At 49.7% G+C, this 24113-nt stretch overlaps 1 protein-coding gene across 5 annotated transcripts in view; it reads left to right on the top strand.

Annotated features, from left to right (window-relative positions):
• The window catches only part of COL6A3 (collagen type VI alpha 3 chain), an 80276-nt gene that overhangs the window by 37517 nt on the left and 18646 nt on the right, over positions 1 to 24113 (top strand). For all 5 annotated transcript variants that reach the window (XM_074315601.2, XM_019740939.3, XM_074315604.2 and 2 more), the window contains 26 exons: positions 728 to 1327; positions 1938 to 2275; positions 3627 to 3705; positions 4740 to 4885; positions 6248 to 6340; positions 6845 to 6898; positions 7848 to 7919; positions 8714 to 8740; positions 8849 to 8893; positions 9009 to 9062; positions 9503 to 9565; positions 10180 to 10245; positions 10683 to 10736; positions 13034 to 13069; positions 13673 to 13735; positions 14482 to 14544; positions 16208 to 16270; positions 17145 to 17207; positions 18701 to 18751; positions 18925 to 18960; positions 19404 to 19466; positions 20516 to 20578; positions 21838 to 21870; positions 21957 to 21993; positions 22098 to 22109; positions 22209 to 22702. In XM_074315601.2, the coding sequence (XP_074171702.2) occupies positions 728 to 1327; positions 1938 to 2275; positions 3627 to 3705; positions 4740 to 4885; positions 6248 to 6340; positions 6845 to 6898; positions 7848 to 7919; positions 8714 to 8740; positions 8849 to 8893; positions 9009 to 9062; positions 9503 to 9565; positions 10180 to 10245; positions 10683 to 10736; positions 13034 to 13069; positions 13673 to 13735; positions 14482 to 14544; positions 16208 to 16270; positions 17145 to 17207; positions 18701 to 18751; positions 18925 to 18960; positions 19404 to 19466; positions 20516 to 20578; positions 21838 to 21870; positions 21957 to 21993; positions 22098 to 22109; positions 22209 to 22702 (2768 nt within the window). The remainder of the gene's footprint in view (positions 1 to 727; positions 1328 to 1937; positions 2276 to 3626; positions 3706 to 4739; positions 4886 to 6247; positions 6341 to 6844; positions 6899 to 7847; positions 7920 to 8713; positions 8741 to 8848; positions 8894 to 9008; positions 9063 to 9502; positions 9566 to 10179; positions 10246 to 10682; positions 10737 to 13033; positions 13070 to 13672; positions 13736 to 14481; positions 14545 to 16207; positions 16271 to 17144; positions 17208 to 18700; positions 18752 to 18924; positions 18961 to 19403; positions 19467 to 20515; positions 20579 to 21837; positions 21871 to 21956; positions 21994 to 22097; positions 22110 to 22208; positions 22703 to 24113) is intronic.

Raw genomic sequence — 24113 nt, 5'->3', positions numbered from 1 at the left:
ATGTGGTCATTGATTCTTCCATGAGGCATCCATGCGCTTCCATGAGGTTAATTTTAGCCCCATTGAAAGTTTTTATAAAGGTCCACTGAGGGATAACAGCAAACTCGATGGCTCTCAGTCTAGGACGGCATTTTTGGAGGTGTACAATCCATACCCTTCTCTACGCCAGTCTTGACCTCTTGATATAACTGGGAAATTACCCCCAAATGCCATTCATTTTCAGGAGGGTCCCGCAAAAGCTCTCAGCATGCTGGCAGGCACCCCTCCAAAAGCATGTGGGATCCACTTCCCATTTTCCAATCTGTTTTTCCCAGACCTTCCTTGCTTTGCCTCCAGCACATCTGCCCTGACTCCTGGCAGACACCATCCTTTATTTTTGACCAGAGGAAAGTGTTTAGAGGTGTTTTCTAAAACACCTGAGGTCCTGGAGCGTTGACTCTGTGGTGTAATGCCATTTTGCATGGGACGACGGGGACCCACTTTCCCTGAGTTCTCATGTTTCCTTTTCTTTTTGTCTAAATGATTTATCATGTCTCGTTTTGTTTTTACCATAATGTTTTGAGGGCTGTGAATTTGAGAACTATAGAGGCACAGAATAGAGCTAAGGTGTTCACTGTGAATAAGTTACAGGAATGTCTTATTTTAATGATTTAATTTACATTTTGTGTATGAACGTTCTGGACATGGAAAACAAATTTCTCCTCATTTTCATTTTGGTCATTTTCAGATACAAGGAAAGCAGATATTGTGTTCCTGTTGGATGGTTCCATCAATTTCCAGAAGGACAGTTTCCAGGAAGTGCTCCATTTTGTGTCCGAAATTGTGGATACAGTTTACGGAGAGGATGCTTCCATCCAAGTCGGGCTGGTCCAGTACAACTCGGACCCCACTGACGAATTCTTCCTGAAGGAGTTTTCCACCAAGCAGCAGATTATCAGCGCAATCAACAAAGTGGTCTACAAAGGGGGGAGACACGCAAACACCAAGGTTGGGCTCGAGCACCTGCAGCAGCATCACTTTGTGCCAGAGGCTGGCAGCCGCCTGGATCAGAGGGTCCCTCAGATTGCGTTTGTGATCATGGGGGGAAAGTCAATGGAAGACGCCCAGGAGGCGAGCCTGGCACTCACCCAGAGTGGTGTCAAAGTGTTCGCCGTGGGCTTGGGGAACACGGACTCCGTGGAGGTTGGGAAGATAGCGTCCAACAGTGCGACGGGGTTCCGAGTGGGGAACGTCCAGAAGCTGTCGGAATTGAAAGAGCAAGTTTTGGAAACTCTGGATGGTGCAATGCATGAAACCTTATGTCCGGGTGTGACTGATGTTTCCAGAGGTAAGTCCCCGTCATGGGCATATTGCCAGTCCTGTCTTGTTGATGTGCATGAGCCTATGCATTCCTTCCGTGTTTGGTAACTTCAGGCATTTACTTATGTCCATGTGGGTCTGACCTTGGTGGTCACCTAGCCACTGCTTTCGGATATCCTTCCAGGATAAGAGTGGAAGCTTGTCTTTTTTTTTGTGCCTTTGTAAGACTTACCTTTTCTCCCAAGTCGTTAATCTCCCAAATAATTCAGAAGTAGTGATCCCTGCTTCTGTTCATAGGCTTATTAGATTAATTGTATGTGATCGGAGTATTTGAGTCCTCAAGTGCATTTAAAGCACACACTTGGGAAGCACTTCAACAACTGTGCAGCGTGCCAAAATTGGTTAATATTATGAGAAAAATAAAAATAAAACAACATAGTAAAATGGCCTAATGGTCAGCACCCGTGTTCCCTGTGAAAGAGGCAGACCCAGCTGCTTCTCAGAGCTCATCCATACAAAACGTCATTTTGCCTGTGAGGTGACGTCTGGGTCCAGGTCCCAGGGCCGTGCTCGTGCGTTGCGTTCATCTCGGCTCATTGCCTGATGTACAGCTCATTGCCTGCTTTCCCCCTTTCCAGCTTGTAACCTGGATGTGATTCTGGGGTTTGATGGTTCAAGAACTCAGAATGTGTTTGTGGCTCAGAAGGGCCTCGAGTCCAAGGTGGATGCCATCTTGAATCGACTCAGCCAGATGCAACGACTCAGCTGCGGGGGTGGCCAGACTCCCACGGTGCGGGTGTCCGTGGTGGCCAGCACGCCCTCGGGCCCCGTGGAGGCCTTTGACTTCGCCGAGTACCAGCCCGAGCTGTTGGAGAAGTTCCGGAACATGCGCAGCCAGCACCCCTACGTGCTCACGGCGGACACGCTGAAGGTCTATCAGAACAAGTTCAGACAGGCCTCTCCCGACAGCGTGAAGGTGAGCGCGGCTCCCGAGCTCCGCTGCAGGTGCAGTTTCCGGGCTTGGGCTGGTCGGGAGGACCGGCTCGGGGCTTGGGAAACGCTGCTCCTGTTCCTGGGGTTGGGAGTGCCGTGCGTAAGCGTCTTTTATTCAACCCATCATAATAGCCTGAAATGTCGTATCGTCCTTGTTTTACTTAAGCTCGAAAAAATCCTGGAAATCAGCTTGAATGAGTGGAATTTGTGATTAATTCATGTTTATAGTCCTGCCTGTTAAAGAGTTCTGTTCTCGCTACACATTTCTCCCTTCCTCTCTGTATGTACATCCATACGTGCTTATTGTGTGTGCATACCCATGCTCACACACGTACGTGAGCGCACGCACACACACACACACACACACACACACACACACACACACACAGCAGTTCACTAGAGCTGCCATACAGACTGAGCTGCTTTAAACCACAGAAGTGTGTGTTCTCAGTCCTGGAGGCTGGCGCTCCCAGGTCAGAATGTCAGCAGGGTTGGCGTCTTCGGAGCCTCTGAACTTGGCTTGTAGACGGTGCTTCTCCCTCTGTCCCCATGTACTTTTCCCTCTGTGTGTCTGTGTCCTGATCTCTTCTTATGAGGACACCAGTCATGTGGAATTAGGGCTCCCCCCAAATGACCCCATTTAACCATTATCACCTCTTTAAAATCCCTATTGCCAACCAACTACAGTCACATTCTGAGGTTCTGGGGGGCAGGAGTTCAACAAATGAGTTTTGGAGGGGTACAGTTCAGTCCATAACACACACACAGACACACACACTCACACTCACACATGCACATAGCACACACTCATACTCAACACTCACACACACCACACACACCCTCACACTTATTCACATTCACACATACACACACCATACACAGTCACCCTCACACATACACATAACACACAGACACAGACACACACTCACACTCACACATGCACATAGCACAGACGCACTCACACACCACACGCCTCATACATACACACCACACACACCCTCACACATACACACCATACACACTCACCCTCTCTCACACACACACACACACACACACCTTCCAGAAACTATGTCACATAAATAGGAGCGTGAGATAAACTGCTTTTACTTTCCTTGCTGCTGTGTCTTTTGATGTCAGACTCCAACCCATTCATTTTCTGCCTCATTTGTTGCACAATATCGAGCAGCTGTGGACATGGGGTGTTTATTTCTCAGCCTGGTCCTCAGTTTCCTCAATTGCAAGATGAGGGGCTCAAATGGGCTCATCTCCCTTCCAAGAGCCTGTGATGTTTCTTTTTAGTTTCGGCTGGTGTTTGACTCATCGTCTACTTTCAGGTGGTCATTCATTTCACTGATGGAGCAGATGGAGATTTGGCTGATCTACAAAGGGCGTCGGAGGCACTCCGAGAGGAAGGTAGGTTCTGAGGCTTTCTAAGCATGAGAAGTAGACCTGGGGGAGGCAGGCACACTGCTCTGCTGGAGAGAAGAGACTCTGCTGGTGGGGTCCTCTGGGGTCTGCACTGGTCACCCAGCACCTCTGGGGTCTGCACTGGTCACCCAGCACCTCTGGGGTCTGCACTGGCCACCCAGCATCCTGCCCTCTGCTGCCCCTCTGGGGCTATGGGGTTTGGGGCTATCCAGGGTTTCACGTAGGCCATGTCCTGCCACAGGCCCTGCCAGGTCAGAAAGACTGACCAGGTGGTAGGACACCTAGTACCCGTGATGCTTTTGGAGACGATCGTGAAGGTTTGATTCGTCTAGTTACATCGCATAAAGTAAGAGTTAATTTTGAAGCAAAAATATTGCTGTATTGTAGTTTACGGTTATCACAGCTCAGAAATACCACAATGCTAAGTAAAAATACACTTTAATATCAAGTAAATAACAGCAGCACACTTCCAAGTTCAAGGTGACTGGCTATGCCCCAATGCCCTTTGTCAGCTATAATATTTGGTTGTCCATTGCTTTGGAATTTGGTAGCAATGACTGCCAAAAAGTGGATGCCAACACTAGAGGTTTGAGAAGAATTTACAGAAGCTTCACTGGTGATGAGAACATGCGATTTATTCGCCTGTTTTTCATGAGCAGTGGAGATGACATTGCTATTACCTGATTTTGGAGGGATATTTCAGTTCTTCCCGCAGCATACCTGAGTTATGTTGATAGGACCAGAGTTTGAGAATTTATGTATGAATATGCTTCATGGTGTCACTTCCTGTATTTATAGGAACGAGTTTAGTTACTGACATATCTGAGACAATTGCTCAGAGGGTCCAAAGTTCCAGTCTTTCAACCCTTCAGAGTGGCTGACAAGTTTGATTGAACATGTTTCAGCTAAAGGCCAAGTTTTGTACTGAAGTTTTCTTTTTTTTTAAAAAGTCAGAGCAGAAAAAGATGTTGAGTGTCTCCAGGGCCTCGGTGAGTCACGAAATGTGCTTCTCCTTGTAGGAGTCCGAGCTCTGATCTTGGTGGGCCTCGAACGCGTAGCCAACATGGAGCAGCTCACGCAGTTGGAGTTTGGGCGAGGATTTGCGTACAACAGGCCGCTGGGACTGAACTTGCTGGACCTGGATTACGAACTCGTAGAGCAGCTGGTGAGGTTTGATGTCTGCACCCACAAACCAGTTCAGATGCCACAGTTTTGGGCATCTCAATATAATGGAGTCAGTTATCGCCAGGCGATGGGAGAGGGGCCTCTGGTGGGTAATGTAACCCATTTAATGCACTTGGGACCTGTCTTGCTGCCATAACACGTGTAAGGCCTAGAAACGGAGATATTCAAGAGCTGGAAAGACAGCACGGTGGAGACTGGGGCCCCAGGCGCACTGATGCTGTCGCTTTGGCATTTCCTCTGCCCCCTTTAATGAGGACCTTTTCATTCCTAAGATTGCTGAGAAGACAAAACACTGAGATTGGCCATTCCCATTCAGGAAGTGTCAATAGCCTCAGAAAGCTCACAGGGCGAAAACAAGCCTATGCCAGGGAAGAAAGACCATTTCTGGGTAGAGAAGCGCTTCTAATGCCTTCTTGTCTAGTTTCCTTTGCAGCAAATGAAAGTGCCCTCTGGGCTCCCTAAGCCCTACAAGTTCAGCCTCAGCAGGTTTGGGAGTGGGCGGGGCTTTGGGGACATGTGGGGCTGCGTTGTCAACTCAGAGACCCTCTGGTGGTGGTGACAGTGGACAGTGGGGTGAACTGGCTTTGACCCTTCCTTCCCTTTCGCTGCTTCCCAGCACTGCTGGAAGTAGGCCTTTTGAAAAATGGCTGAAAAGATGTCAACTTAGTTGATGACTGGGATGTGGGAGAGAGTGGAAACTCTAGGAAGTTCGTGGCAAGAGAACACATTTGGCCCCATGAGTTTAGCAGAAGGAAGTCTATCTTGGGTGTGTGCTTTCCCATGTAAGGTCAGGGCTGAGATGGGAAGGGAAAGTCAGGGGTGTGACGGCTCTGAGATGCCCTGGTGACCGGAGTTGTGGCGATTGCGGCTGAGAGGCACCCCACACCGCAGCTGCTCCCCAGGCCTCTTGCAGGCTGGTGCCGTAGCCCGTGACCCTGACATGGTTCTGAGAAAGGGCACATGGACCTCCATTTTGGAACCACCTCTGCCCTGACCCTTCTGCAATTTGCTTGTTAGGTTTTGCTCTTTGGAGCTTAAAACTACATAAGTTATGCGTAACATTTGAAATTTGAATATCTGGGTTGGAAGCTTCTAGAAGTAAGGCCCAGCTTGAGGTGGCATTGCGAATACGATCGATCTTACTTTGGTTGCCCTTCAGTGTCCCATTTGTGACTTCCCACGCCCACCAAGCCAGTCTGTGAGTGAATGCCACATGACATCTAGTGACTTTGGTCTCTCACTGTGGAATCCACACACTTCGGATTTTAACCTTTACAGCATATTTATGCCTTTTTTTCCTAGGCATTTACTGAGACTTGAACTTGTTTTTTCATGTTCACAGGACAACATTGCCGAGAAAACTTGCTGTGGGGTGCCCTGCAAATGCTCCGGAGAAAGGGGCGACCGGGGGCCCATCGGCAGCATTGGGCCGAAGGTATGGTGGCTTTGCCCTTTTCTCACACCGAGACCAGGTTTCAGGAGTCCATTGTTACCTTGGCTGGGTGGTGTCTGTACTGTCACTGCATGGGGATGGAGGAGGCGGAGAAGGGGTGCTCTCAGGTTGCAGATCTGAGGAGCAAATACTAAGGGACTCTTCCTGAACACACTGGTTCTTCACTTTATGAAAGAACGTTAACACCAGCGGGGCTCACTGGCCGGCAGCCTTCCTGCGCATGGTTAGCAGGGACTCTTAGCACTGCCTCTGAGTTGCAGGGTTTCCTGTAGACCAGGAGCCCTACAGGTCCTGAAAGAAAGGGTAAAGGCACTGAACTCGTGAGTGGAGAACCGTTAAGTTCAAAGGGACACCCAGCTCCTTGCTAAATCTTAGCACCACTCTACCACACGGAGGCATGGAGGGGGGTCGGGAAGATGCTTAAATATAGAACACCCCACCCCAAACCTACGGATTTAACCCCGGAATGGATTTACTTTGTTACAGGGTATCTCTGGAGAAGATGGCTACCGAGGTTATCCTGGTGACGAGGGTGGACCTGTAAGTGGCATTGTTTTATTCCTTACATTTTTATTTTCTCCTTGTTCCTCACGTGCTAGGATTGAATTGTGGAGTTCAAAATCTGTTCAGTTTCCAGTCCAGTGAACAGTCCAATGACTTTCCCACTGGGAAAAAAATCATTTTTAACTTCCTTAATGCCTTTATTCGTGTTTGTGCTTAATGGGAAATAGTCTGGGGACCCGAGCACGGCTAGTGCGGTTACAGAGTGCGGGGCTCTCATCTGTGTCAGAAGGAGGGAGGAAGTGGCTTCTGACACTGATGGCATATTCAGTGTCCTGTAAGACCAGAACCCAAGCAGAGATGGCAGCGAGCCGGAGCGTGGTGCGGGGGACCGAATCAGGCTGCAATCAGGGTTATGCCCTTTAAGGGGAGGGCGTCTCCCAGGGAAGGCTTGCTGGTTTGGGTGGTCAGTAAACCCGGGGCCCATTTGGGGTTGGATAGAGCCTTCAGGAAGCTGTACTTGGGGCAGAGGTGGTCCGAGAGGCTTTGAGACATTAGAAGGAGGCCCAGCCCTGGGATGGGATTATAGGGCCCCATAGGGAGCAGGTGAGGTTGCAAGGTCCCAGCTGGTAGGTCTGCATGTCAGGGCTGGTCAGGGGCTACATCAGAGCCGGGAACCAGGGACCATGCAGCGGAGCAGTTGGCCCGTGGATTCTCCATGGGGGCCCAGCTCTCACCCAGACCCGGTGCCCAGAGACCCACTCACCTCATCCCCCAGGATGCCCCTCTGCGCTGCAGACCCTCAGACCCCACTCCCTTCAGGGTGCTGTGGACTGGGTCTGGGGGGCAGGAATGCTGGAGGGGCTCCCCATCTCAGTCAGCATTCCCGCTAGTAAAATGTGCTTTCTCACACACGTCTTCCAGGGATGCAGACTCAGTGGAGCCCCAGTGACAAGTGGCTCCAACTTACTTTTGTCTCTCCTGACAGGGTGAACGGGGTCCGCCTGGCGTGAATGGCACTCAAGGTTTCCAGGGCTGCCCCGGCCAGAGAGGAGTAAAGGTACAGTATGGAGGGGGGACCACAGCATCCCACCTGGTGGGGACAGGTGGTCAGTGGCACGAGCAGAAGTGGGGCACCTTCTCCAAGTGCCTCCTAGGCCGGGCTTCTCTGCTCTCAGGGTCAGGTAGCCCGTGGCCTCTGGTGGGAGGGCAGCTCGCAGGCTGGCAGCTTCCGGAGCACAGGGCGCGCTGGGAAGGGAGCCTGAGAATGGAGAAATAGTTTCCTATGGAAACACGAAGCTGCCAGGAAACATTCACGAGGACAGACAGGGTGTGAGCCAGGGCAGAGAGAAGGCCGGTGCCCATGGCTTCAGCCCCTGGACCCCGAGAGGAACCAGGGAAAGGGGTGGGGGTGGGGGTGGAGGGGGAAGGCAAGAGAGAGGACTGAACGTGCTGGAAGGTTCTTTGTGTGAGATACTTGGATTCGAGGGCTGGTGAACTTTCTCCTGAATTTGCTAAAGTTTGAAAACAGGTGCTGAAAGGAAGGGCCATTACACTGCGGAGTTACAAAGGGACGGGGACTGCAGCCCCTGTCCCTGGCTTCCAGGGCCCACCCCTCCTGCCCAGGGAGCCAAGGCCACCCAAGTGCTGAGGTCCAGGCAAATGAGCGGTATCATCTCCCACGTGTTAGTGAGAGGGCAACGCAAACAGATAAACCTCTAATGCTGGCTGGTCAGACGCTGTGCCTTCGAGTGGGGTGGGGTTGTGGGGGTGCGGGGGGGCGAGCCCTGTTCTGTGGCTGAGGGACTAGCCTCCAGGAAGGAGGTAACGTCTCCTCTTTCTCTCACCTTCTAGGGTTCTCGCGGGTTCCCAGGAGAGAAGGTACTCAAACTTGTTTTTGTTCTTACATTGAGAACTTGCCCAGTAGCTGTCATTTCTCCTTGGCCAGGATGGTTTCCACACTCACCTGTCTGTCTTGTCCCCTGACAGGGTGAATTAGGGGAGATTGGGCTGGATGGCCTCGACGGTGAAGATGTAAGTGATTTCATGCTCTCAAACTGCTCTTTGGTCCCGAAGATTCCAGTGACTAGTACCTCAGTCTGTGGTAGAAGTTGTGCCAGGAATGACATTTTATCATTGTCTTTGGCAGGGAGACAAAGGATTGCCTGGTTCTTCTGGAGAGAAAGGGAGTCCCGGGAGAAGGGTAGGTGTATTTCCATAGTGTTGCTGTTGTGAAAACACTGTAAACATTTCATTCGGGGACTGTTTCTTTTACTCGTGTATTTTAAGACCACTTCCTCCAAGCAGCCTTCCCTGACCTCGTCCCCTGTGTCCCCTGGCAGCTGTGACACATTTCATTATATTGTCTTGATTGGAGACTATGTCTCGTAGGGCGGGAACTGAGTTTGTTTTGTGATAAAGAAATCCCAGTGTCTGCACAGAGTGAGTCTCCAGTAAGGGTTTGTGGATTACCTGACCAAATCAGAAATATTTGGAAGTAATTTTAGCTTCATGGCAAATGAGTAAATAACTGGTTACCACTGGTCTATATAAGATTTATGAACTAAAGAATGATTTTAAGGGTGAGATAAAAATTTGAAATCCTATTTCATTTTTGGTCTCTGCTTGTGTTTTTTTATTTAGGGTGACAAAGGACCTAAAGGAGTCAAAGGGGAAAGAGGAGATGTTGGAATTCGAGGTGACCCGGTAAGGAAGATTCCTCACTGACAACTTGAGACCTGGGGAAGAGGATTGTGGGAGAAGAGGGTGGAAAGGAAGCCTTTACCTTTGAAATTGCTTTAGAACATGTTGATAAAATGTGGTTTGTTCATTTCTGACAATTTTGGGGTTGGTGGAGATAAGTGTGCTCTCTAGCCGCAAAGATACACTGCAAAGATCGTAAGTGTTTGCCAAGCCTGTCATACAAAGATCAGAGAGATTTCCCAAAAATGTGGTCCCAGGAACTTTAATCCAGATGGACTGGGTGGTCAGAAAAATATCAGTGATGGTATGAATGCAGGGCTCTCCAGCCAAATCCCATCCCACTCTGACTGGACTGGACCATGGGGTTGGCCAAACATTCTTAGCCCCAAACAGGGGGGCGATGGTTCTTCCTCCCCAGGGAGGACGGTGCCCCAGGCTCCCTCTTGCCTTGTCCTGGCCTGGAGGACAGGAGGCTGGCCCAGGGACGGTCATTTGCTTACAGGTTTTATAGAGCTATCGATAAGAAAAGCTGCAAATGCTTCTCTTTTGCTAAAGCCAATTTCAAGTGTCCTTTTCTTGCACATGTGGCTCACATTCCTGACTTGTGTTGTTTTCAGGGTGAGTCGGGACGGGACAGCCAGCAGAGAGGACCCAAAGGAGAAACGGGAGACATTGGGCCCATGGTATGACACTCCCCGTTCCGACACACGCTGTGCTGAGGGCCAGAGACCAAGCTCACGCTGGCTCGTTTCCTGCCACAGAGGCCGTAGATGCGGTGACCGTCAGGGTGGTGGACATAAGAGGTCAGGCGCAGAGGGCCCCACCCCTCTGAAGCCGATGGTGTGTCCCCATGAAGGAGGGCCCCGCTGGGGAGCGGAAGCAACCCTTCCAGGAGGGGTTTCTTCTCTGCAGAACTGGTGCCCCTTAGCTATTCACGGGCAGTGCTTGTCAAGCCCAAGACTGTGGAGGTGGGAATGCACCTCGTCTGATGCACCCCACAAGTGTCCGGCCTCCCCATGTGGATCCATCCCTCTTCCTGTAGTGTCTTGTGCAATATTGCCATGTTGGACGGTCTTCTCTGCAGATGAGACTCTCATGTCAATTTTCTTTCCCACACCAGGGTCTCCCCGGGAGAGATGGGGTGTCTGGAAGTCCTGGAGAACCCGGGAAGGATGTGAGTGACTCTTAGGGCTTTGGGGGGCTCTGCTGTCATGTTAGTAAGTGCCACCTGAATTGCCAAATGCTGCCTAGGGCAAAGTTACACAGCAACTTTTTATGAGGGAATTTCTGAAACCGCTGTCACCCAAATCTGCTGCTTAGAGAAACCGCTTTTGTACCATTTGCTCTGTGCTTCTTTTTTCCTTCCTCCAGGCCTGCTTCCTTGCCCTCCCAAAAAACATAGTGATGTAATATCTTTGCTGCTTTCAAATATTTGGGCCACTAAATATTTAAAAAATCCAAACAAAACCATGAACCCGAGTTGAGGGGTGGGGTGAGGGAACGAGGGGCAGCAAGGCTGGTGGGGTTGGATATTCATTGCTGGTTTTATAATTTTTTTTTTTTTTTTTTTTTTTTTTTTTTGTGCTGCTGTAACGCATGTAATGAAATCAGGTTTCCATTTTCCGGGGAATTGCATCTTGCCACTGCCATTTCAGGGAATGTCAATTGCAGAATAGCTCATTTTTTGAGTCTAGGATGCCTAATGTTGGAGTCTTGATGAAGAGTTGTAAAGCCAAAGCAACAGAAATGATCTCTTAGGAAGTTGTTTGAAAGCCTCCAGGGCCCAGAGGCACTCAGAGCTGAGACCTGAAGCTGGTAGATGGTCCCTGCATGGGGAGAAGTGGTCTGGAATTTGTAAATCCTCAGGGGCAGTTCCGGAAGCTGGTGGGTGCCCATGGCAGGTCTCGGCTCAGAAACTGGCTGGGGCTGTGCAGCCAAGAACAGGGCACCCTCAGGCATTTCCCCAGGGACAGTGACAGACTTGTCAAGGGACCAGCAGCTGGATGGTGGGAGGGGGTGTGCAGGCATGAGGGCTTTTAAAAGAAACGACTCTCATCCTTAATCAGGGGATGCTGTGGGCATAATTTTACCTTTAAAATTCGGAAGAAGACTTAATATTTGAAAAGGCTATCTTTCAAGTCTTGAGTATTATTTTTGAATAATGCTGCCGAGCTATGTAATGACAACACAGTGAGGAAGGACTCAATTGTTATAACGTACTCTGCCACTCAGTTTGTGAGCAGAGGCAAAACTCGTTTTCCGGAAATGACTTACAATGTAGTTGTGCATACAATTCATTTTAATTCTATGCACAAGGTGGAAATTTGGGTTTGAATTTGATGCAGTCCCTTGAAGGCCCTCGTAGACTCAGTTGTTCCCTTCGCAGCAGGGTGAGGCCTGGCGGTATGGCCTCTACCCCTTCCCTAGGACCTTGCTGTGACAGGCTTGTGCCCAGATGAGACGTGTCCTTCCACTGGGCTAACCCACTCCTCACGTCAGGCTGCCGCTGGCCTGAGCGATGAGTCATTGAGCTGATGGCCTCTTGTCATACTCGAGTCTGTCCCATTTGGAAGGGGCCAGCCAGCTTGCTACTCTGTGGAGGAGCCACCCGGCCCCACCCCTCCCTCACTTGCCCATGGAAGGAAGCCAAAGGCTTCCATTCAAGAAGCTGCCACTACCGTGAGTAATGGCAAATGATTGCCACTGGGCTGGTCCACTGGGAGTGGAGGATGTGGTTCTTGGGTTTATGCAGCAGTGGGCCGAGCCCTGGAACCAGCTGGTTGTTACACTCTCCAGAATGCCAGTTCCTAACCTTGCAGAGACATACCCAGGGTGTTCCCGTGCTCCCATCCCAAACCTTCCCACTCAAGAGGAAGCGATCACAGCGTGGGAATGACTGGGTCGCTGATGGAGTGAGCCCTCATTTATTTGGACTAAGGGCTACCTCTGGAGCCTGGAGGAAAGCGTGGCCAAGTCACGAGCCCAAACTAAGCACTCCTGGGCTTGTCAGGTTCACGTGTGTGCACTTGGATTCTGTTCACTGAGGATGTGTTATAGTTGGCCAGGAGGACTTGGAGAGGTTGGGACTCCCTTCAATTATAATGAACGTATTTCATTACCTCTCCCTACTGTTAGGAAAATGGTAGAAAAGCAGACAGCTTGACATTCCCATTTCACATTCCGTATTTGAAATTGGCTGAGAGTGTGCAGCCAGAAGGAGTCATTATTTTGCTTGGCAGGTTTGCAGTAATTCTCAAAACTTCCGTTTGGGTGACTAACAGGGTAGCGTGGAAGCAAAACTTTCCTGAGATGAGGGCAGGAAGCAGGGTGTCTTTTTATGTGTTTCCTCGGGGCTGACTAGGCACAGGGTCTGGCACACAGCGGGTGCCAGAGGAACGTGTGGGCTGTCACACAAAGCCCCCAGGCTCCGTCCCCCGTGTCCCCTCACCATTTGCGTGACTTCTTCCACAGGGTGGCTTTGGACGAAGAGGACCAGCGGGAGCTAAGGTGAGCCTCTGAGCTGGCACCTTTTTTCTGTCATCGTAATGTAAGTGACCGTGTGCTCTCAGGGGACTGTCCTTAAGGGGCACAGATGCCACCCGCCCATAGTTAAAACAGTCTCTCCTTTGCGAGTGAGGCTTACGGCACCTTTTGTCCCATTTCCTGAAAGTTAGCCTCTTCTAAAAGACTTGTGAAAATGATAAACGGGAGCTGGGGGTGCAAATAAGGGAAACAGGTGGAGGAGGCAGTGCCCCGGGCGTCTCTCCTCTATAATGTGTTCACTTACCTGGTCATTAGAACGTGACAACATCTAGGTGTGTCAGTCTTCTCACCTGGGCAAGACAGGTTTTGGTCTAAAAAAAAAATCCTATTTCACAAAGCCATCTTGAAGAAAAGATGGGGCAAGAGTGAGAACTGGTGGTAAGAATGCAATTCTGGCTCCACTTCTTAAATGTCTTACCCTGGAGTTATCGGGTCGATGGCTTCCAACCCCTCGTAGAGCAGGGATTGTTGCAATGTCCCCTCGTCCACACACGATTGTGGAACAGAGAGCTGACGTTGGTATAAACCATCCTGACTCCTCCCTGCATCTTCTCTCTCCTTTCAAAGGGCAACAAGGGTGGTGTTGGCCAGCCGGGCTCTGTGGGAGAGCAGGGGACGCGAGGTGCGCAGGTCAGTATCCCCCCCACCCCGTGTGACTGCATGCCTTGTGATGTTTCCTCAGACGCCCTAGTGTTTTCCTTAAATTGAGGTGACAGTCAATTTCACAAAACTGAACACAAAATGAACCATCGTAAAATGAACATGAGCACATTTACAAGGTTGTACGACCATGGCCTCTATCTAGTTTCAAAACATTTCGTCACCCGAAGGAGACCATGTGCCCATCAAGTAGTCAGGCCTCATCTTCCCTCTCCCCAGCTCCTGGCAACACGAATTTCCTTTTGGCCTTTGTGGATTTGCCTCTTTGGACATTTCATATAAATGGAGTCATTTACTAGGTGGCCTTTTGTGTCTGGCTTCTTTCACTCACATCATATTTTTGAGGTTCACCATGTTGAAAGGTGTGTCAGTGCTTTGTTCCTTTCTGTGGCTGAGTCATGTCCCACTCGATGGATGGACCATGGTTTATTTATCGATTCATCGGTTGATGGACACTTGGGCTTTTGCCCCTTTCATAGACTGGGACTAGCACTGCTGTGAACTTTCTGTAAAGCTTTTGTTTGAACACTTATCCCTTGTGTTTTTCTAAACTAACTTCCCCACTCGCGTTCTGGGCTGGGCTGCTGCTCGTACCACTGAGATAGCAGCGTGGCCAGCAGAAGCGAGGCTCTGGGCTCTGTGGAAATGCAGATGCCACTGAGCTTCCACGAGTGCTGCCTGCACACAGCACTTACACTGGCCTTTTACTTCTGCAGGGCCCTCCTGGTCCCACCGGCCCTCCAGGCCTGATCGGTGAGCAAGGCATCCCGGGGCCTCGGGTGAGTTGCTGTGGGTCCCACCCTGTTTAGCTCAGTGGGTGGCATGGTGCCCAGCAGGCTGAAGACAGACCGTCCCCGTAGCCGAGTCTTTGGCAGCACCGACCCTGGGTCAGTCCTTGCAGAGACGGGTTAGTTTACCTGCGGAAGGAAGAGCCCTTTCTCTTGGTGCCCCGGGGACTTCTAGGGCCAGTGGTGCCCCTTCTGTACGTGGACCAGCTGGGTGGTTGGTGAAAGCAGGCGGTGCCTCATCTCACAGGTCATGGGATGGAACTGCCTACAATCGAACCAAATCTACAGAAATGCTCAGATTATGCCAAACTGTTTCATATTTGGCCCCTGGAGATTGGCGCTGTGGCTTGGCATTTTTGTGTACGAGGTCCCCATCCTCAAGTGTGACACAGAAGTCCCTTAAACCTGGTGTGACTGCAAACTTCCACGTCTGTCCTGGCTGTCAGCAATGACTACCAGACGTGCTGTTCCAGCCGAGGTGGGATCGGTGCCCGGCATCCTGTACCTGCTGTCCCTTTTGCATGACACACGTTCAGGGAGCCATCCTGTCACTTGTTACAGAAAATAGCGATGACTAAGACCTGATAATGAACTACCTAACAGCACGAACATATTTCGTCGTGCAGGCAGGAGCTTGGTGAGAGTTGTTTGCTTAGAAAGTCCTTTCCAAGTTTGAAATCTGATAAATATCTATTTTTTAAAAAGATTTTATTGAGGAAGGGGAAGAAGACTTTTTGGGGAACAGTGTGTACTTCCAGGACTTTTTTTCCCAAGTCAGGTTGTTGTCCTTTCAACCTTAGTTGTGGAGGGCGCAGCTCAGCTCCAGGTCCAGTTGCTGTTGCTAGTTGCAGGGGGCACAGCCCACCATCCCTTGCGGGAGTCGAACCGGCGACCTTGTGGTTGAGAGGACGCACTCCAACCAACTGAGCCATCCGGGAGCTCAGTGGCAGCTCAGTTCAAGGTGCCATGTTCAATCTTAGTTGCAGGGGGCACTGCCCACCATCCCTTGTGGGACTCAAGGAATCGAACTGGCAACCTTGTGGTTGAGAGCCCGCTGGCCCATGTGGGAATCGAACCGGCAGCCTTCGGAGTTAGGAGCATGGAGCTCTAACCTCCTGAGCCACGGGGCCAGCCCTAAATATCTATTTTAAAGCTTTTTTTTTTTTTTTTTTTTTTGGGTCAACATTTATTTCAGCTCTGATTAGTCAATTTAAGACAGAGTAGGGGTGAGCCAAAGCTCTTAGTAGTTACCAATCACAGAAAGCCGGTCTCGTCTGGTTTTGCCATTCATTAGGGCCGTTTCCGGGCTCTGGGTGCTGTCTCGCATGGCGGGACGCTGATTCAGCACTCACGCAGGAAAAGTGCACACAGGTTTCCACACCTGTCCCGTCACATGTCACCGTGGAGGTGTGGGGCGCGAGAAGGAACAAAGCCGTGTACGTGAAACCCACAATGTGTGAAAACTGGCCAGAACGGTCACACTCATATTTTGGGTTTGCACAAGCCATGTCCACGCGTGTTTGCACGTGGGTCTGCAACACCGTGCGTGGTGCTGAGTGTGGCTGTGACCTCTGGGGGTGTGGGGGAGGGGTGGGACGCAGACACAGGCTTGGAGGGTGAGCGTTGCACTGACCCCCCTCTCCTCCTGCTCCAGGGAAGTGGAGGGACCCCAGGTGCTCCTGGAGAACGTGGCAGGACCGGGCCTCTGGGAAGAAAGGTTTGTCTTGATGACGGTCGAGCTCATTTCCTGAGGTCAGGACTGGCCAGGCCTTAAGTGGCCTCCCCCTCACTTGTCAGCCCGCCCACCTGCTGAGTTCACACACCTTTCTCCTCACCTCCGGCCTTTCCCAGCCCCGCCCGCCCTGTTGGCAGCTGGCTTGGCATTAGGGTCCCTGCCCCTACCACAACTTGTGCCACTGGGGTGACTTTCTTGTCGCCAGAACAAACCCGCTGGCAGCCGTGGATGATCTGATCTGTTCATGCCACAGCATGTGAACATAGCGCAGCGTCCTCGAGCCATCAGAGCAGATCTGTGGCACTTAGAGCACCCGTATTGGGCTGAGCACAAGCCCCTAAATGCTGGCAGCACAGCCAGCAGCTGTGCCCACCACGTTTACTAGTCCAAGAACCCCAGGTGGCTGTGATGGCTGTCTGAGAACCTGCCACCTATAAGCCTTGAGAAAACCCACAACTTCTCATAACCCATCTGAAAGGGCAGCATTTCCTCCATTCAAGAAATGTGTTCATGTGAGTCCCCTCCTATCGGTGGGGTTGTATTTTCTGCTGAATTCAGCCCACCGACTCTCGTGGCGTTTCCTTTTCCTGTTTCTCTTTCTCTCTTTTCCCCGTCAGCATGTCCCGATGCCACGTTAATGAAAAAAACCAAACACCAACCTTCTTGGATTCTTTAGGAGGAGTCCACCCAGGAACGTAGCAATTTAAAAAACCATTTGTATCAAAATCTAAAAGGTGAAGTTAGCAGCTGGCAGCAGCCCTACCGGTGGCACCACCTAGAATGAAGCAGGGCTTGGAATCGCATTTCAAATCCATCCCAGACCCTCAGGGATCTCAGCCTTGTTTCTTGTGTGTAGGGTGAACCTGGAGATCCAGGACCAAAGGGAGGACTCGGGAGCCGGGGGCCCCGTGGGGAGACGGTAAGATCAAAATATATTGTCGCTGACTCTCTTCTGAAAGACTCAGTAAGCGGGGAGGTGTGGCCATGTGCTGGTCTAGTCTGTGTCTTTGCAAATTGGGTTTGTTCCAAGGAGAGATGACGTGATGCTTGCTTTTTGGGTCGTTGGGGGTGTGATTGAAAATAGTGACAACTGTTGCTTATGATAAGCAAATACACTTCAAAATAAGTTTTATTTCATTGGGGTGGGAGGAGTGGGTCAAGACATTATTTTCCGAGTATGTGAAGGTTGAACCACCTTTATTTCCGGTCTTGCAAATGCTTTGTGAGCACGATTAGTTGGAGCTTCACTGCAAAATAAATACATAAATATCCTTGGGTTAAAATAGGATTGGGTTTGATAACGTCTCAATCCAGATTAGAGCAGTTTCCTTTGAATGAGACATTCTAGGAATTGAAATTATGACCTTGATAACACATTTTAAAAACTGTTATTTAAAATATCTAACTGCTCACCAACAATAATTGTCTAGGATACATTTCTATACCAGAAAAGGAAATCTACAGAACATTGAGAATTTTTCTAAAATGAGTCAGTATACCTAAAAACTCTATAAATGGACCTTGTTGATCTGACTTATAATCCCAAAGCTTTAAAATATTTATCTTCTGTATTTATCATCTCTACAGCTACTTGAAGTTTTAAGAAACTCCATGTCTGTTACTCTCAGTCTTAGAAGCAGAGGGAAAAAAACCAGAATTTAAAATCTATTCACACCATTACGGGAACAATCTTCCTGGTTCTGTTTCCATAAATTTGGGAGCAATAACTGTTTAGCTGTTGGTGTCCATTTAAAACTGTACATTAACTAAGTAGCATGTTCCATGTATGTTTTAGAGATATTAATGTCTATTTTACCTAAATTCTTGTGATTCTTTTGAAATAATTAATTGTGTCCGTTTCTGAAAGCCACCCATGAGAGCGTGATAGGGACGGATCTTAGCATCCCGGGAGGGGGTGTTTGGAAAGAAGGCAGTCTCCTGGCGTGACCGGGAAGGAAGGGAAGGGGCGGAGAGGCGAGGAGGCCTGAGCACAGAAGACTCAGGAGGTAGGAGAAGTGCAGTCCTGTGTTCTTGCTTTGAAGTAGAATCAAAGACTCATAGATGCATAGAGTCAAGGTGACCTTCAATAGTCCTTGCAACTCTAAGATTCCCAGGTTCGATGAGTCTCTGATTCCACATCCAAGCAGTACCTTCGCCAATAGCTATAAGAACGTCTTTCCGTTGGTAGTCCACCAGCACTGTTTTGCCAAAGGAGTCCTTTAATCCCCTGTTACAGACACAGTCTTGTTTACACCTGGAGGATGGGGTAAGACTAGGAACAATTCCTTGATCTGTACCTCAATCTGGGAACATTTCAGGGACTTAAGCACCCTCTGCTCACGGCTCTAGACAGAGGTGGTTGAGGCGTGCCCAGCACGGTGGCCTGCAGTAACGCTCTCTCTCTACAATTAGGGAGATGACGGGCGAGATGGAGTTGGCAGTGACGGACGCAAGGGCAAAAAAGTATGTACTTCAGACATGTACTTTTTAAAGAATCATTTCTGAAAAGTTTCTTGGAATATAGTGAATTTTTCTTCTTGAGGACTCTGGATATATATTTTTTCTGCTCAAGAATCATTTATTTTAGATGAATTTAAATTGAGACCAAAATTGAGTCATTTGTGTATCTTTCATAGGGAGAAAGAGGATTTCCTGGATACCCTGGTCCAAAGGTAAATATTCCCCTAGTGGTAAAAAGATCACCATGTTTTAGGAGAAAACAATGTGCCCATGGGCTGTGAGTCAGAATATCTTGGTTCTAGTATTAGGTCAGCCGCTTGTGAACCCAGTGACCCTGGGAAAAGCCCCACCCTCTCCGTGATGCTCCCACATCTGTCAAATGGAAATGAGAGTATGCACTTGTCATGGTGCTTGTGAAGATGAAATGAAACAACCTGCAATGAAATACTCTGTAAACCTTAAAATGCTATCATCTACATATCATCATTACGGGTTCAATAAGCTAAGGCTGAATCTGCAAAAGACACAAATGCACTAGTTACCCAGTGGAAAAGGAAATCAAAGTCGGCCATTTGGCTGCCCTGGGAAGTGCGGTCAGATGCCCCAGGGACCTCAGCGAGACCTTTCATGTGCCACTTCCTGGCTCTCTTCCCAGGGAACCTCTGGTGAGCCAGGAACAGGGGGAGCTCCAGGCCCCAAAGGCATCAGAGGCCGAAGGGTAAGTCTGCCTTCACCATGGCTGTTGGTGGGAATGGGAATGTGTGTGATAGTGTGATTGAACACTGACCCCTCCATTGCTTCTTTGCACACTATTCTTTGCCTGCAACCTGGCGATGACAGTATAGGGTGCGAGAAAAGGAATCCTAAGCCGGAGGGCAGTCTCCTTAGGACTCCCTGTGGTTGCGTCTGTGTTGTCCTTTTTCTGCCATGTCCCCCTGATGGGGAGGGCCCAGGAGCCCCTTTCTCTAACACCTCTCAAGAGTCACTAGTCCGTGGTCCACGCCCAGAGTGTCGCCATGGGCACTCAGGTCTCAGAAGGAGTGATGGTGATGTCTCTGTGGTCATATTTGGTCTTCCCCACCAGACGGTGAGGCGACAGGATTTCATGAGGTGCAGGATGTGCTTACAAGGTTCCCCGGCTCAGAGGCGAGCCAGGCTGAGACCATGTGCTCCTCTCCTCCCACCGTGAAAAGACTCATCTTCTTCCTCAAGCCACTTTTGGCTCTGGATGACTCTCTTCAGTGGTGGATATTTACTTGTCTTTTGAAGAGTGCACTGAGTCTTGAGTTAGCAAATCGTGGTCTAGATATGGGTAAAAGTTCCCAAAAGTCATTTTTAGCTTAAAGTGTAGTTAAAATCATAGTAGTGATCCTGTTAATTTGCTTCACGAAGACAGTCAAACTAGATTGTTTACTACTCAAGATAGGGTTTTAAAACTTTGGTTATCCAGACCAAACAGTGATCTAATTACGTGTCAGCTACTGGTTTCTTTGTGTCCGTGGATAGTCTTATTAACGGTCCTTAGGTAAGCTCTGTCTTACCTTAACCTGCCAGAGAACATAGCCGTGGGGAGTTGCTCGTTAGTTTCGTTAAGGCCACTTGTCCCTAAACTTGAATTTTGGACACACAAGTTCCCTGACAGTGCGAGATTCCTGGTGGTGATGGGGGCTGTCGGATTAGATCACCTTCAGCCCCTTTCCAACTGCAGGAGTTGACGATTTTCCTTCTTCTGCCGCGATTGACCAGTGCTTGTTCTGCCCCTTCTAGGGAAATTCAGGACCTCCAGGCACAATTGGGCAGAAGGGAGACCCTGGATACCCAGGACCATCTGTAAGTACCTACCCAGTTCCGATTAAGCGCCTGGGGGTGGGGTGACAGTCTTCACATGGTCCCTGAAAACTTGCCACTGTCTCCTTTCCTCACAAAAAAGGTGTGCTCCATTTTTGTTGTTACTGTTTTTATTTTTGTTTTCTAAACCACTTCCCTTCTGATACTACAATGGAGCAAAGAGCTTTTGAGTTTTAGAGTAACAAGAAAGTTTTAAGACAAGTTTCATGTGGAACTCTGTAGTCTAGGGCATATTGCAATTTCCTGGTGTGATTTCCTTGTTTGAGGCTTGTGTAGGGGAGACACAAGCAAACAAAAGAGAACATGTTTTAATACCTCTTGATTGCATCTCGTGGAAGGCGTGTGACTATGTCAGACCTCAGTTTGGGGAATGCTTTCTTTGGGCTATAAAACCCCCAGGGGAGCCACTGCTTCACGGTTTAGAACCTGCTAGTCGTCCGTCCTGCCACCGAGGATGCCTCTCTGTAGCCCTCCATAAAATCTCTTCGTTACTCACAGCTTTGTTTCCTTATTTGAATTTCTCCCTTTACTGTCTTCCAATGTTGAAATTAATGAGGTTCAAAGAAGAATGGACAAGGTAACTCAGGACATGGAAGATCACTGCTAGAAGGAAAGGTTAAGGGATTACATGGGTTGGACCCAGGAGAAGAAGGCCGAGTCAGGGGTTCAAATGAGTGAAGCCTTTAGTGGGAGATCGATTCGCCAGGTATTATGGGAGGCGAGCGGGCAGAAGCAGCCTTATGGAGACACCCACGGGGCCCACAGGAGACTGCCTGCCCAGCAGGGTGGACACATATTGGGGTGAGATGCCGAGGGCGGTGGAGGGTCTCCCCTGGAGCATTCAGCCAGGATAGGACGCTGTAGACCTGGAGCTGACGGGAAGCTAAGTGACCCCACTGTCCTGGGAACAGGATGTCCCCGGTAGCAGGTGAAAGGGCATTCTTCCTTTTCTCTGAAGAAGTGGGTTCGGACTCACATGCAGATGTGTGGTTCACGTGGCTTTGTAATGAGCTTCCAGGTTTTCATGGTGTGGAGCTATTTACCTCGCAGGTGAAATAATTTTGTCCCCAAAGTCTTCCTCTTTTTGCTCTTTGAGCGGTAAAATCAAATTCATAGGGAGAGCTTGAAATGATCAAGGGCAGCCAAGGTCCCCTTCTGCTTCCTCTGACATGTTTCTGTGGGCCAAGGACCGTGCCTCGCGTCCCACGTCCCACACCAGCCTCTGCTCCCTTGTTTTCCAGGGTCACAAAGGCAACAGAGGCGACTCGATCGATGTAAGTTGCTTGTGGGCAGCACGAATCATTGTCCTGTAAGCCTTTTTGTCTGCTCTCCTCACACCTTCTTTCCTTTCCTTTTGAAGCAATGCGCCCTTGTCCAGAGCATCAAGGATAAATGTCGTAAGTACACGATTCCCTGCTGCCCGTGATGCATTTTTATGTTCACATTTGGAAGTCTCGCCTGGTAGACGTGTCTTTCACGCCTCTCTTTGTTTTCTTGACAGCTTGCTGCTATGGTAAGTTAATTCCAGTAGTTTGACTTCCTTCTGAGGAAAGAGGAAGACCCCTTTTCCAGTAAGTAAAGTGTGTCTTTGAAAACCCCCCACTTCCCACAGGGCCCCAGGAATGCCCCGTCTTCCCGACGGAACTGGCCTTTGCTTTAGACACGTCCGAGGGGGTCACCTCAGATACATTTGGCCGCATGAGGGATGTGCTCTTAAAGATCGTGGGCGACCTGACCATTGCTGAAAGCAACTGCCCGCGGGGGGCCCGCGTGGCCGTGGTCACCTACAACAACGAGGTGACCACGGAGATCCGGTTTGCCGACTCCAAGAAGAAGTCCGCCCTCCTGGAGAGTATCAGGAACCTTCAGGTGTCTCTGACATCCAAGCAACAGAGTCTGGAAACCGCCATGTCCTTCGTGGCCAGAAACACGTTTAAGCGCGTGAGGAATGGATTCCTGATGAGGAAGGTGGCCGTTTTCTTCAGCAATAAGCCCACGAGGGCATCCCCACAGCTCAGGGAGGCTGTGCTGAAGCTGTCGGATGCCGGGATCACGCCCTTGTTCCTCACGAACCAGGAGGACCGGCAGCTCATCAACGCTCTGCAGGTCTGTGCCCCGTGTGCTTGGGTGACATCTGCTCTTCTTCTTGGGCTCTTAGAAAGGTCTTAGGCACGTCCATGCCCTCCCTGATGTATCCATGCCCCAGAATTTCTAAGAAGGTCCTGGAGGAGGCTGGTCTGACTGAGACCTTCAGTAGTGAGATTTCCAAGACAGCCTCTGGCTTCGGCACTAGATTGAGGGTCCTTCCTCACGTGTTGGAAGACAGTCTCCTAGGGCTGACCTGGGAGGCCTGCCATCTCCTAGTGAGGTCCCCAAACCTGGGTGACTCCAGCTCCCCAGTGTGCACATTCTTCAAACCTTTCTTCAGTTAGGCTGGCATCCAAGGGGCAGCCTGTGACGCGGCCATGTGCCCCCTTGTCATTCGCTTAAATAACTGTTTACTTGCTGTACGTCGTTCGTTGAAATTTACTCTGCGAATTCTGGGGTTACTGTTCAAGAGGGATGGATGACGGGCATGGAGAGGGAAAGAGTGCGGAGGCCTTGGCTCTAGTTCCTGGCCACCCACTTTCCAGCTTTAGGACTCTTGGTCATGTTACTTAACCTCTCTGTGTCTTAGATTCCTCACCTGCAAAAGACGAAGTGAGGGTGAGATGGTTGCATGTATCTTTCCTTCCAAATCGGCTATTTTACGGCTTGCGCACTGCCTATGTCAGCGAGACGGTTGGGTTATTGCTGCCATCTCTTGGGGTTTATTCTGCCAAACCAAAAGCCAGTTAGAGCACAGAGCACTGCACTTGGGAGTCCATCCTGGCCCGTCAGCTGCATGCTCTTGTAAGGGGTGCGTTTACCTACGTCCCCCTTATGTGGGCCGAGTGACCCCGAACCACGCAGGTTTCTCAACAGCATAGTTTCAGTGAGTTTGAAAAGTTAATTATTCATTCATTAAGTCAATTTAATGATTCACTGAGTGAATAATTAGTGATGGTGTGCCTGGTGCCGTGACGGGCAGGACTTTTTGAATCTTGCAGAAATGATTTCGTTACTTGCTTTGTCATCAAATCCCTTTCTAGACCTGGGAGAGCAGGAAAGGAATGCGGTAACATTTGCTAGTTGCTATTATTATTATTGCTGAGCATAACGACCTAATTTAAATCCCCACTATGTGCTGGAGGCTGTACCCGGCCCTTGACATACGTTATCTAAGTTAGCCTTTCACATAACTCCGTTGGCAATATACCATGATCTCTATTTTACAGCTGAGGAAACAACCCCAGAGAGGTTAGATCATTTTGCTTTGGGTCCAGCAGAAAGTACAGGGGTGGGATTTGAACTCCCGCTCATTTCAGCCGAAGAAAACCTGTATTTTCCTATTAAACTCAGTGCCTCCTCCTAACCCTCCCTCTAAAGAAACAAGAGAAGATACTGATCTATTGGGAAGCTTGTTTTAATGACGTGA

This window comes from Rhinolophus sinicus, chromosome 17 (genome assembly GCF_057876585.1).
Source record: "Rhinolophus sinicus isolate RSI-liver-muscle chromosome 17, RSI-T2T, whole genome shotgun sequence".
Lineage (NCBI taxonomy): Eukaryota > Metazoa > Chordata > Mammalia > Chiroptera > Rhinolophidae > Rhinolophus > Rhinolophus sinicus.
This window is presented reverse-complemented; position numbering and strand designations above follow the sequence as displayed.